The following is a 13,609-nucleotide window of genomic DNA, read 5'->3' as shown; positions in this document are numbered from 1 at the left end:
GGGGCCTAGGGATAGCGTTAGAGTTTTCTTCCATCGGGGATTTGGGGAGGGAGGATCCGAACATTTGTGAGTCTGTTGCTGTCGGTCTGTCGATCAGGAAGTCCACGATAGTGTCTCTGTCTCTAAATTCGGCTGTTTGAGGCCTCCTGAAAGGGGACAGGCTGGCTGGTTGCTGGAAGGGGCTCAGGGGATTGGGGAGGGGACTTGCCAAGTAAACCAGAGGTACTTTGAATACTGGTCATAATTGGTGCTAATGGCATGTTGTATAGTCTTTAACTTAACACATATGGTTTCATAACACAGAGGCTTAATTTCTTCCAAATGTCCATTCCCATGAATGTGTTGAGATATGATATATGGCATCCCCCCCATGTTCCAAAGATTGGTAGAACTGGGACTTTGCTATATACTGGATCCCTTATGGTTATGTGTGTTCCCATAAAAGTACTCATCCCCCAAAAGCTTAACTATTGGGGGAACCTATATTTATTTACTGGGATTTCTGGCAATCACTAAGAGCTGAAAGATTGGCACAATCACACATAGGTCTCCTTCAATTTAACTCCAAGAACTATTCTTTCCCCTCCCCCCAACTTTTCACCCCATGTATCCTCTCCCCAGGACCTGTACTGTGGTTTATGTCTTCAGGATGGGGTGGGGGAGGTGTGGCCCAGCTCCTGGTCTCTTTCTTGTTCTCTTACATAGTGGTTAGTTCAATTTGAACCAAGGGGGAAAAAGTCCAGGGGAGAAAAATGATCCCCTTTTTTGGTGAAAATTAAAAATATAAATGCTATTTAGTTTAATTCAATTTAAGCTATTTTTGTTTGTCCAAATTCTTGGAACTCCTTCCCCTAACCCCAAAGTGATCCCTTCCCCTCCCACCACCCCCCAAAATAGTCTCCACTCTGCACCAGACATAAAGGCCTTTATGGTGGTCTCTGGAGGGAAGAAATGGGATTTTTCTCTCTTCCCCCTTCTCCCCTCCCCATAGGAATTGTGTGTCAGCAAAGGCGTCAGGGCTGAGGGGCTAATTTCTTGTTTCTTGTTTACGAGCTAGAAAAGGGCTAAGCTCTTTCCAAATGGGCCCGAGGCCGCAGCTCTGCTGCCTTCCTCTGCTGTTTCACCGGGCTCAGGGTAAGAGAAGCTGGCCGCGCCCTGGGGAGTCGGGCTTTGCCTTCTAGTCTCTATTCCCTCCTTAGCTCCCTAAAGCCTTGGCGTCTTGGGGCTGTGGCTAAGGCTGCGGGCTGGCACATGATGGGAACCTGGATTGGCCAGCTGTGGTGGACAGAAAATGGGCCTTTTTCAAGAATTAAAGTGGAAGCTGCATTCCGGTGAGAAGTCTTTCTCTATTTTTCTTTCGTTTGAAATTATTTGTAGGGGCTCGACATTGAGAGGACTCTGAACTAATGTCTTGTAAGACACTGGGGTCACTATCTCCCATTGTTTGGCTGAGACTATCATCTCCTCAAATCAGTGTGACCCCTTTGGACCTGGAGTCCATTGGGTAAAATGGAAATTTACCTGTAAAATCAGAAAACTCCTACTAGTGTATGTGTTTGTTTCCTTCATTCTAGTTCTTGTGGACTTTATCTCCCTATCACTGTCTGGATGAATATATTGGAGTTGTAGGTGTGTGTTTGTATAGAGGTGTCTGGTTGGTGGCGTGAGGGGCATAGAGAAGGACAGAAGGGATACCAAGAGGCTGCGTATATTTTCCCCTCCGTTGGCAGTGATGCCGAAATTCTTTTTGAATACGTTGATTTTCTTCTCTGTCTCTCCTTCGCTCTCCACCATTTCGGAGTTGCTTCGTTCCTCCCTCCCCCAACCTATTTCGAAGTCATTTTGCAGACTACTGCCCCCCCCCCAACCCCCACCAGACCGGGTGTTAGGAGGAGGGAGCTGGGAAATCGAGGCAACTGTGGCGATTGTTCAGCCCTTGCTTTGGCCTCTGAACTAGGGGGTATAAACTCGGGCCCAACAGCCAACAAGAAAACGCCGCTCTGGGTCTTTTTTCTACCAGCCCTTTTTTGCTCTCCTTTTCTATTATCTTCCACTGCTTAACACAGGAACACTTAAATATCCGGGCCCTGTGGTTTAAATGTCCTTTGTCGTCGTAAAAAGATTGTATACAGAGCACCTATGTAGTGCGTAGATGTGTTTATCCTATCATTTTATATATACATAAATGGACATGATATTGATGCAAAAATTAATTAGAGAATAGATTAATGGTATGTTTATAATATCAAATGCTATGAAGATGAAATAACACTGTTAAGTGAAACAACTTTTGTATAAATGCATGTAAAGACCTGTATATATTGTGTCTGTTTCGGAGAACACGGTACATTCTTTTGTAGGCGCCCATATATTCTGTTTATTATAAAATGCTTGTACATGGTAATAGAAATATATTACTACAATCAAGGCCTATCCTGTTATAGGCAGGTCTTCAAGGGACTATCGTCATTGTTATACTAGTATTTAATTTTCATTTGAATTTGTTAAAATTCTCTTTGGTGCAGAGCTGTGTAAAAAAAATAATATTTTTTTTCTACAAAGAGAACATTTTATTGTTATCTATATTTGAGATTATATATTTTTTGCATGTTGCTTTCTTCTGATCAGGGAGTATGATTATATGTGAATACAAATTCATACACCTATGAAGATAGATAAATAGATAGACAGACAGATAGATAGATAGATAGAAGCAGGTGTGCATTTCTTCCAAGGATAATTATGAATTTTGATGCTTATATTCTTGTGCTTTTGTTTTGTATTATGTTTGTAATTTATATTTTGTATTATGTTATATATAACCTCGGCACAGAATGCTTGGCAAATGGAGAGATATTCGTGTGTATCGTATAGATATGCGTTTATATGGCTAAACATATGCAGACGTGGAATAATACAGAAGTATATCCAGTTGTCCCATGAATATAGAAATATCTGGATATGTTCCGCTTCTCCAAACACTTTCTGGATTATTTCCTGGCTTTTATATTATTTTCTAGAGAGAAACAAAATTAACTGGAGGGTTCCCACATTCCTAATGAACCCTATTTTTTTGCAAATCTCTTATTTTCTCCTGGGGTCATTGTGAAAGCTGGTTAAGGGGACTAGTACTGGAGCAAGGGAACCAGTTGGACAAATATTTCAGCTTGATTGGGAGTTCTAGCTGTTCAAACTTAGAGATCCCTGCTCCGTTGGAGGGCTGACATGGGGATGGCCGTAGTGATATTGCTACTCTTAATGGTGTTGATTGGGGCAGTAAAGACTACTCTGAATGGGACTTTCAGTCTGGGGTATTTGGACTCTGGCTACCAGAACAGTAGGCAAGTCTTTGAATGGAAATTGGAATAGGCAAGAAAGGGGAATAGATAGAGAGGTAGGCAGTTTGTGCAAGGAAGAAAAGAAGTCTCCCTCTCCAGATTTGCTGCAGCAATGAGGGGGATTAGGGAATTTATGGAGCAGAGCTGAAAGATAAATATCTTGTTACTGCTGTGGATACCATTTTAATCCTCCATAGGAGGCTGTGCCAGTGCCAGGGCCAAAAAGGAGAGGCTAGCTGCTAGAGAACGGGGGCTGGGACCTATCTCTTTCAAGAGACTTCCGGGATTCTGGGATGAAAGAGAGTTGAGGGATCTTGGATCGGGAGACCCTCTTTGGCAGAGTGCTGGGACACTGAAAGAACCCCTTCTCTTCCTTTGGGCCTAATGGAGACTAGGGTTGGAGTTCGGGTAAATAGCAGAGGAAGAAAGGAAATTATACATTTCACTTAAAACACACGGTCACAGACACACATAGACATATATACAACACACACACACACACATACACACACATAAAGGCACAGCTTAGCTGAAGGGCCAGGATTTTTCTCCCCCAACTTCCTGGGAAATCCTGTTTCTCCCCCTCGCTATCATGTTGAGACACGTTGAAGGAGCTCCCTTCAGAATCAGAAGTTTACTCTTCCGAGAGCTAGCGATGGAGACCTGACAGATTTTCAGGCCTTGCTTCTCAAAGGAACTGGGGGGACCCTGGCTAAGAAGGCCTCCCCTCTCCATGGTCCCTACCCCAGGCCAGCCGCTACTGAGAACTGCTTCACCTCCCCTGCTGTTGGCAGCCGCCCCGTTTTTATTGTGTCTGTGTTGTTTATTTGTTTGGTCTGCTGCCACCCTGTGTTAGAAACCCGCCAAACCAGCGGCTAGCTTGGGAGAACCTTTGTGCCGCAGTGACCCTCACCACCGTCAGGGCCCACTTCCTTGAAGTGGGTGAGATCACTGGCGCCCTAAAAGCCGTAGCTGTTTATAGGATTGAGGGAATTATTGGGACACAATAAAGCTCTGAATGTACAGGAGTTGGAGGGGACAGGGAATAAAGCCTCCGCCAGCTGTCCCTCCCCATCCCCACTTTCTTTTCTCTCTGCTAGTAACGAACCCTGGAACAAGATCGAATCATTGAGAAAGTTTTATTTCTCTACCCCCACCTCCCATTCCCCCATTACTTTTGGCAGGAATTTTCCCTGAGATGCAGGTTGTTGAGTTTTAAATCAGGGTAATGTCGGAGGATTCATAAAGCTAGATAAAGCGTATCGTTCTCCCCTCCCTTCCCTCTTTTCCCAGCCCCCCAAAATAGCAGTGAATTTAAGCAAATCCTACAAAATTAAATTGCCCCTTCGCTAAAGATCCTATAAATCTCCAATCTCGCCAGGTGTGGAGTCGGAGAGCCCGCTCCTCGCCTTTAATTTTGCTCCTAGCTATCAAATCTAAAAGAGCATCATCGAAGTAAGTAATATTCTCGTTTCTGGAATTAATTCCCCCCCTTCCCCATATCTCTCCCCCTTTTGCCAGCGCAGATTAAATGGTTCTTTCAGGTCTGCAAACAATAAAGGATAAAATTATTTATAGGGAAATGAAGACGATGCTTCATTGTTGGCTTATCGTTCCAGAACATAATAACATTTTATTTTCGAGCAGCAAAACTTAAGACCAAAGAAAAGAAAAGGGGGAGGGGGGGAGTAGGAGGATGAAGGGAGGAAACACATACACAAAACTCCCGCTGTATATAACTTTTACGACATTTACAATTTCCTCATGACAACTCACTGTGACGTCATAAACGCTGGGTTCTTGAATTTTATAATTCCCATAAACCCTCCTGAAATGGGGACAGGCGACACTTGCATTCAAGGGAAGTCGTGAAAGTCACCGGGACGGAGGGCGAATACTAGGATGGGGTGGGGGGGGGGGCGAGACGGGTAGTAGTGAGAGTTGGCAAAGAGCAGAATCAGAGCTGCCTAGCTCCCTAAATTTTTTTTCCACGTTTGAGTGATCCCAACCTGATCTCAGGTTGGGATATGGAAATACCCGGTGATTTCCCTCTTTTCTGTGGTTAGGATGGAAAGGTCATTTTCCCTGATTCTACATAGCAATTCCACTGTCTCCGAGCTGTTCTCTCTCCCCCAAAACGGAAGGCAGAGTGTCATGATAAGGTTTCCTATTTGTAGATTCATTCTATTGCTGCAGCCGCCACTCTTACCTCCCCCCACCCAGGATATTTAGATATATTAGGCAAAAAATAAATAAATAAATAAATAAGTAGAGAGAAGGAAGCACAGCTTTAAGTGTATTGTGGTTTCCAGGAGTTGAGTGTAAAACGTGGATATGTATGTGAGAAGAAAGGGTGAATAAGTCTGCTATATTATATTGTTCAATTGGGAACCAGAGAACTAAAAATGTCTAAGAAAATAGAATTCTGAATTTTGGATGGGGAGGAATTATGGGGAGCTATGGAGAGAGAAAGGAAATCTGGAGAGAGAAGAACTGGAGGCAGGGGGGAGCAGATAGAAAGGAAATTTTGTATACTATGAGAGGTCCTTCATTAAACCCTACTCTGTTTAATTGCAAGTAAAGCAAAAACAGCTCCAAGATTGCTCTTCCCTCCCCCCCCCCCCCCCCCCTTGCTCGAAATAAGGAGCAAATTAACGAGGGCCACGGAGGTGTTTCCCGATTTCCTGTGTATTCTGACAGGATCCAGAATTCAGCCTCTCCCTTTACCCATTCTCCTCCAAGTTCCAGGAGATCCTCATCTCACACATGGGTGAGATGGGGAAATTAATTGGATAATATCACTGAAGAAAAAGCTCCATTTCTACGTTAGGGATGTCAAAGTTTGATCACAATTTAACTTCTCATTTCTTAAACTAGGGGGTGGGGTGGAGAGGGGGAGGAAGGGAGAATTTTAATTCCCCAAAATAGACACGGGTGAGCTAGGGGTTGAAACGTTCTCCTTTATTTTACTCCTACACTTTTAAAATCCTGTAAGTCCAATAGTAGGTACTAGGACGCCAAGGTCTCCCTCCTGTTCAAATCTTTGATTCCTAGCTGCAGCCTCAGGATGATCTTTTCGATCTTCTCTGAGCACTCGGATCAAAGGGATTTGTGCACAGAACTCAGAGGACTTCGGTAGGCCTTTTCCCCACCTCCTTTAAAAAAAAAAATCACATCATATTCAAATCGAGTCAGCTCCGTAGAAGCGCCAAGAATAGCAGAGCCTTAAGCAAATAATGAAATGCTGAGATGAGCCTGAACAGTTATTGATCCGGCCGTTCTCTAGAAGAGGGATTTCAGCTGCAACCCTGTGGCACAAAAATAGACTTGGCCCGTGGCTCCTGAAGCCCTAATAAGAGAGGGTTTTGAGGTGGGGCTCATCTAGGGGGTTAGGAGAGGGACACCTCCGGTTTGGCCTTAAGGATGAAAGCAAAGAAGCTGACACCCCCCTCATTACTGCAGCAAGTGTCGAGGGAGACACAATACAGTTTTGCAGAGGCTCTAGGGCTACGGCAAGAGGCCCTCGGAGAAAGAGAGTGTGCGTTCGTCTGTCTGTCTGCCTGTGCTTAGGAAATTTACAGTTGCGAAGATTGTTACATAGTTTAGTGATGGGAGGGGGGAGGCAAGCTATAAAACACAAATTCCAGAGTTTATCTTGAGTAGGTTCACGCACCCTTTAAGCCTCAGCACCCCTTAACTTCATAGCTGGGGGTCCTATTCATTAAAAAGAGAAGCCAAAGGCAAACGGATGGGGGAAACGAGGGAGAAAAATCAAGTTTGCCGCATAGGAATTATCCTCTTTGGGGTGGGTGTCGCTTCTGATCGCCTAAGGGGGTTCCTGCCTCTTGCCCCTTCGGCAGATCTCAAGTTAAGGAGAAGCTCAGTACTATTAACTACCTTTCTGTTGGGCAAATTCGGGCAGAGTAGATTGAATTAGTAGAATTCAAGTGCGCTTGAATGCAGCCTCCGAAAGACATCCCTCTCCCCCAATAATATCCACATTTACCTATATGCATAAAGTTCAAACTGAAAGACTTGTTCTCCAATCTCCAGGCCCAGGCGTCTAAAGTTAGCTTCTCTCCTATAATTGGTGATCATAGAAAGCATGTGGTTTGGAGATTGAGGGGGAGGTTGGGGGGAAGTGAGAGATTTTTCTCTCTCTTTTCCCTTTTCTGAGTTTTTTGAACTCAGCTCATCAATCCGCTAATTACCGCGGGGAGAAGGAGCCAGCTTTGAATGTGTTCTACTCCGCACGTATTTCCCCAGTGAACGCCTATTTGGGAGAAGTAGGGTAGAGGGGAGAAGGACAGGGAGAAAGAGGACCCTTTTTGGTGAAGGTTATTTGATAATTTCTCCCAGTCTGGTTTGTAGCAACAAAGAGCAAATTCCCACCCCCACCATCGCCAATTCCAATACCCCCCCTTTGTGCCCACCCCTCTCTTTCCGGGACTTCTGCATATTTACAGAGCTGAGCTGCAGTTTTAATAAAACATCTGTTCTTGTTTCTGCTGATGAGTTTCCATAATTGTTTTCAGACAAATTTAACGGGGAAAAATAAATATGGAGAGGAAAAACTCAAAATCCCAGCTCTACCCCATAGACAGGTTTTCTTTTGCCAGAAAATTAGAAATAGAATAGGAAAAAAAGAGAAATCAGATTAGGGAGAACATTCACTCAAGCCAAAACCTCTCCCTCTCACTCTGTGAATCCCTCCAGCAAAATTCAGCAGTGTAATTAGAGATGTAATTGGAAGGGGGAGACTCGGTCCCTCAGGAAGCTAAGGTGAAGGAGGTATGGGCTTTTAAATTAATATTCCTGTGAATGTTTAGTGGTTAGGAATTTATTTGTATTTATTTAAATTTTTCCTTCCTCTATCCCCCTTCCAACATTTATGCCTTTTTCCACTCTTCCCCCTTCTCACCCCCAGCAGCTGCTTTCTGTTCATTATAAATCCACCAGACCTTTAAGTCTTTGCCCTCTGTTTAGGGATGTAATAAAACACTTAACTTTCCACGACTGAGACTTACATTCTTAACGCTCAGGTCTTCCACCCCTGCCGGCCAGCACCTAGGGCCCAAAGAATCTTCTTTACTTTGCAGAGATTCTCTCACACCCTCTTTAGACCTGGGAGAAGTCTAGAGTTGGGTGGGGTGGGGGCTGAGCATCCGGGCTGGGAGGTTCACCTCGGAGCTCCCCCAGAAGCCCTTTCAAGGCTCGAGGATTTCCTCCCCGCCCCCATCCATAAAAGGAGAAGATTTTTTAAAATACGTAAAAAAAGCAAGACTCATTCAAAATGAAACCTAATTAAAACATCCAATCTTATATCATTCAATTTGTTGTACATTGCAACAATTTAATATCTTGAAGGAAATATCATTGACATGATTTATCTCTGTTAGCAATCACTCTCTGGAATGGGGAAGAATTTACTCTCTCTTCCGGCCACTTCTACTTGTTACACCGCTGCTCTTCCAGCAGAAGGGAGGGGGGATCCACCAAGTGTAGCCCTATATTCTGAGGGTTCTAAGATCTGTCTCCTGCCTCATCACTAGTCCCTCGTCCCCCCCTCCCTTCTCCCTCTGTCTTTCTCTCTGCCTTTTCCTACCCTACAGGAGCCTGGAGACCCAGCCAGCTGTTGCAAACCACTGCTTAGGCATGCCATGAATTTGGGGGCAGCTGGATACTAGAGAGGGGAACACAATACACGCGTGTGTGCTAGTGTGTTATTAAAAATGTGATAACACGTGTCAACATTTTTTTCTTAATTTATAACCCCTCCCTTATCCCATCTTTTCTCCTCCACCTCTGAGGAGAGAAAGCATGAAGGCCACGAGGACATCCCCAAACAATTGACGAGTTTCCCCCCTAGTCTAAATACTAGTCAATCGTCTGTCTCTACTATCTGGAATGGGAATGCATTTTTTTTTTTTAAGTAGGCAACCTAAGTTACTTCACAGGAAGACACGTCAATCGAGTAACGAGGTACATATGTTAACTAACATGTTCTCTCCTTTAGCTACTACACTCTTTTTCGCTTACAAACTTTATTTTTCCTCCCAGCGACACTCCAGGGAAACCTTAATGTTATAGAAGATGAATTAACGAGTTTTTTTTTTTTTTCTTCCCCCAGTATAGTCCCGTTTATGGCTTTATTGCTACCCATTGATTACTTCGCTTTGTTACACAGAAGGAAAAGATCATAAAATCCTTCGACATCCGGGTTCTTGTTATAGCCAAAAAGAGGGAGAAAAATATGGGCTCTTTCCCCCAACCCACCCCTGCCTCAGCCCCCTTTTTATCAAATCAAAGAATCTCTGGGTTATGTCGCCGACATTGAATTAAGTTTGACTTAAACAGGAGAGAAACCTCATCACGACACCTTCCGCTATGTATGTTCTCTCACTCTTGTTCCTTCTGAAGCCTTCGACTCCTTTCCTTTCCTTCCTCTGCCCAATGCACTAAGTTGGAAAGAAAATAGGGGAATAGATGGAGGATGAAGATTGCTGAGAGGGTTTGGGGAGGTATTTTCTACTGGGTTGTGATCCAAATCCTGAAAGCTAGAATTTAGGTGCTTATGTACTGACAAGCAGCAGGTCCAGAGGGGGATTTGGAGCTGCAGATTTGGGGTCGGACAGCCCTTAGCTTCAGCAGATCTTATATTCTCCAAGAACATTTTTCCTAGCTGATTTTCGATGAGCTATCCCACCAGCTCCAACCTTTTCCATATCATAAATTCTCTCCAATATAAACATAGTTGATGTCTCCAGAAAGCCCCACAGAAAGAGTCTCTCTCTCTCTCTCTCTCTCTCTCTCTCTCTCTCTCTCTCTCTCTCTCTCTCTCTCTCTCCTTTTCCTTTCTTAAAACAAAACAAAACAAGACACAACACTAAAACAACCCTATAAACAAATTTCTCCCTTTTATCAAAAATGCTCTTAAGAGTCCCAAGAAGAGACCTTAGGAGAAAGCTGGGGTAGCAGAGGAGAGGCACACGCCAGCTCCCCTTTACTCCAACTCAGCTCTATAACTTCTCATCTCCCTATGAAGTTGAGGGCTCCTAGTCTCTTACTTGGACTTTGAATTGCTCCTCCAAATGCACCCCGCAGCCAAGATTGTCATTCCCATTCTCCTTCCACTGGCTAGTATATTTAATAGAATTCCTTTCTACCCCTGAAATGTTTTTGCTTTTTAATCAGTCGAAAGACACATCGTATTCTGTCTGAGCTCCCACTCAGAGGGAGCGGGGAAAATAGGATTGGGTGCTTTAGGTGATTCCTGTCACCTACCAGGGACTCTTCCTTGAATTGGGCAGAGACAATTTTAGGGAAAGAAGTGCGACCATACAAATAATACAATCAGATAAAAATGCATTGATTTCTTCAGGCCAGTTTCTGGGCAAATCTAATCTGGGTTAACACTGGATGTGGGATTTTCCTGAGGGGGCTTTCTCCTTCTCTAGCTGGCTCAAGGGCCTACCTTGCCCCTCCTCCCTCTTCCTCTGTTCCCCAAAGCTGGTTTCCTATACCAATATATATTATATATGAATATCATATATATTAAGAGAAATCCAAGTCTTACTTTGAATGCACACACTTAGTCTCAACTAGGGAATCAACAGAAGCAGGAGCGATTTTTTTCCCCCTTCTTGACATCTAGCTTCCGATTGGCTCCGAGGGGGTCAGCTGACTTTGTCATTTTGTCTGTCCTGGATTGGAGCCGTCCCTATAACCATCTAGTTCCGAGTACAAACTGGAGACAGAAATAAATATTAAAGAAATCATAGCCCGACCAGGTAAAGGCGAAGGGATGAATTCCTATTTCACTAACCCGTCCTTATCGTGCCATCTCGCCGGGGGTCAGGACGTTCTCCCCAACGTCGCCCTCAATTCCACCGCCTATGATCCAGTGAGACATTTCTCGACCTATGGAGCGGCGGTGGCACAGAACCGGATCTACTCGTCTCCCTTTTATTCGCCACAAGAGAATGTCGTGTTCAGTTCGAGCCGGGGGCCGTATGACTATGGATCTAATTCCTTTTACCAGGAAAAAGACATGCTCTCAAATTGCAGGCAGAACACCTTAGCACACAACACACAGACCTCAATGGCCCAGGACTTTAGCTCTGAGCAAAGCAGGACTGCTCCCCAAGACCAGAAAACCAGTATCCAGATCTACCCCTGGATGCAGCGAATGAATTCGCACAGTGGTGAGTTTTACAGCTCCAAGATATAAATTAAATAAAGTGAACTGGCGTTATGAGCAGCTTCCCTAGAAGAACAGGCGGAGAGAGTTTTTTTTTTTTTTTTTTTTTTTTTTTTTTATAGCGCCATAAAAACAATCACGTTCCTCTCCTCGCCGGCGTCGAGACAGGGCCCCCTCTTCTCCTCCTTTTTCCCCCTCCTCCTTCCCTTTCCTTAGCTCCCCTCTCCCCTGATAGATTGGAGGGGTCGCAGGCGAGCTAGGGGGGGAGTGAGGCTAAGGATGGGAACAGAGAATGGGAAGGATTGGGGGAACCCCTGAAAGTGGAGCCAGGCAGAGTGGAAGAGTGAAGGGGGAGGGGAAAGAGAAGAAGAGAAGGGGAGAAGTTTCTAAAGGGCAGGAGAGGGAACGAAGCCGAGCGAACCTGAGAAAGTAGGGAAAATCAAATCAAATATACTTCTAGAGGGTTCTCCTCTCTCCCCCCATCCCTTAGCAATTAGGGTTTCCCCCTCTTCAAACTAAGGTTTCAGATTTTTTCCTTCAGCCTGATACCACTTCACCCTTTTCTTAATCCCCTCACCTCCAGGACAATACCTATCCTCTACATTGGGGACCTAGGAGGAAGTTGGGGTTCAAGTCCCCCCTCCCGAGAGGCTTCGAGGAATAAAGATGGGGGTGGGGCAGAGGCGAAGAGTGAGGGGTGCAGAGGGAGTTGGGCGGGACAGAGACACTTTTTTTTTCCTTGTATGTATTACTAGGATTATTCCCCTTTACTAATTGTTTTTAGTTTGCTTTGTGTCCGGATCTCTAGGGGTCGGCTATGGGGCGGACAGGAGACGCGGCCGGCAGATCTACTCTCGATACCAGACCTTGGAGCTGGAAAAAGAATTTCACTTCAACCGTTACCTAACCCGGCGCCGGCGGATCGAGATCGCCAATGCGCTCTGCCTGACCGAGAGACAGATCAAAATTTGGTTCCAGAACCGCCGGATGAAATGGAAAAAAGAATCTAATCTCACTTCCACGCTGTCTGGGGGCGGCGGAGGGGCCGCGGCCGACAGCCTAGGCGGCAAGGAGGAGAAGCGGGAAGAGACAGAAGAAGAAAAACAGAAAGAGTGAAAACTGTCTCGCTTCCCCCCACTTCCCTCTATTACCCAGTTCACTCCTCTCCTCTTCCTCCCCAGACCTTCTGCTCCCCTCCTTTCTCACATACCCTATATTTATCACTGGCACAATTTATATTTTGACTCCCTCTGGAAGAATAGGGAGTCAAATGTGGACCTTCAAGTCAGATCTCGTCCTTGTTCCCTCTCCCCAAACACCCTCTCCTTATTCCCTTTCTTTCTTCGGCCTCCTCTCCCTTTACTTCCCTGATCCCGCCGGCCTTGGGGGCCTAGGTCTCTGAACCTCGATTCGGATACCATTGGGCTCACTTTGAATGAGGACTGGATCTTCCTCCCTCCTCCACCCCAATCCCCACTCTAGGGCCCAGCAGCAAAGAGCCGACCCACAAGGCGCCAATTTCCCATTCAGCCTCCCCAGAGGCGAGAGGGGTTCTAAAGCCGAGTGAGTCAGCGAGGCCCTGCGTAGAGACACTGCTGAATCTAAAACAACCCATGGGGCTGTTGGAGTGGGCAGGAAGCTTCCCCCCCTTTCAACCCTTGCTGGTCCAAGTTCCAGTCCCAGTACCCCAGCTCAGTTCCCCCGAAGCTCCGACATATTTTCCAGCTTAGCCCAATCGTATTTAAAGAATCCTCGGGGGTCATTATGGCATATAACAAACTGTGACAGTTTCTGTGTGAATATTTTTAGCTGTATTTGTGGTCTCTGTATTTATATTTATGTTTAGCGCCGTCAATGTTCCAATCCCAAATTTTAAAAGGGGGGAGGGGGAAACTGAAAGGAGAAAAAAAAATATGAATGAAGTTTGTTTAGCCAGTAGGAAAAAAAAAAAGAGAGAGAGAGAAAAATACAAAAAAAGAAAAATGCCCCTCGTGTTACCCTCCTGTATAAATCCGTCTCCCAGACCGGTCCTCGAGTATTTAATAAAACTGATATTATTTTTAAAAGTTTA

General features: G+C 45.0%; 1 protein-coding gene across 1 annotated transcript; it reads left to right on the top strand.

The window, feature by feature from the left end:
* Positions 1-10,210: 10,210 nt before the first annotated feature.
* On the top strand, positions 10,211-13,609 carry HOXC6 (homeobox C6). The gene is made up of 2 exons (XM_003772317.3): positions 10,211-11,542; positions 12,347-13,609. The coding sequence occupies exons 1-2, from the start codon at positions 11,143-11,145 to the stop codon at positions 12,652-12,654; spliced, it is 708 nt and encodes a 235-aa protein (XP_003772365.1). The 5' UTR covers positions 10,211-11,142; the 3' UTR covers positions 12,655-13,609.

The sequence above is a fragment of the Sarcophilus harrisii genome, chromosome 5 (genome assembly GCF_902635505.1).
Source record: "Sarcophilus harrisii chromosome 5, mSarHar1.11, whole genome shotgun sequence".
Classification (NCBI taxonomy): Eukaryota; Metazoa; Chordata; class Mammalia; order Dasyuromorphia; family Dasyuridae; genus Sarcophilus; species Sarcophilus harrisii.
Note: the sequence above shows the minus strand (reverse complement) of the source record. Positions and strands in the feature narration are given on the sequence as shown.

What these genes read in the sequence shown, in the direction of transcription:
- HOXC6 (XM_003772317.3), top strand. Translation starts at nt 11,143, where the DNA reads ATGAATTCCTATTTCACTAACCCGTCCTTATCGTGCCATCTCGCCGGG. An exon ending in GCGAATGAATTCGCACAGTG is followed by an intron (nt 11,543 to 12,346) that starts GTGAGTTTTACA and finishes CCGGATCTCTAG; the next exon opens with GGGTCGGCTATGGGGCGGAC.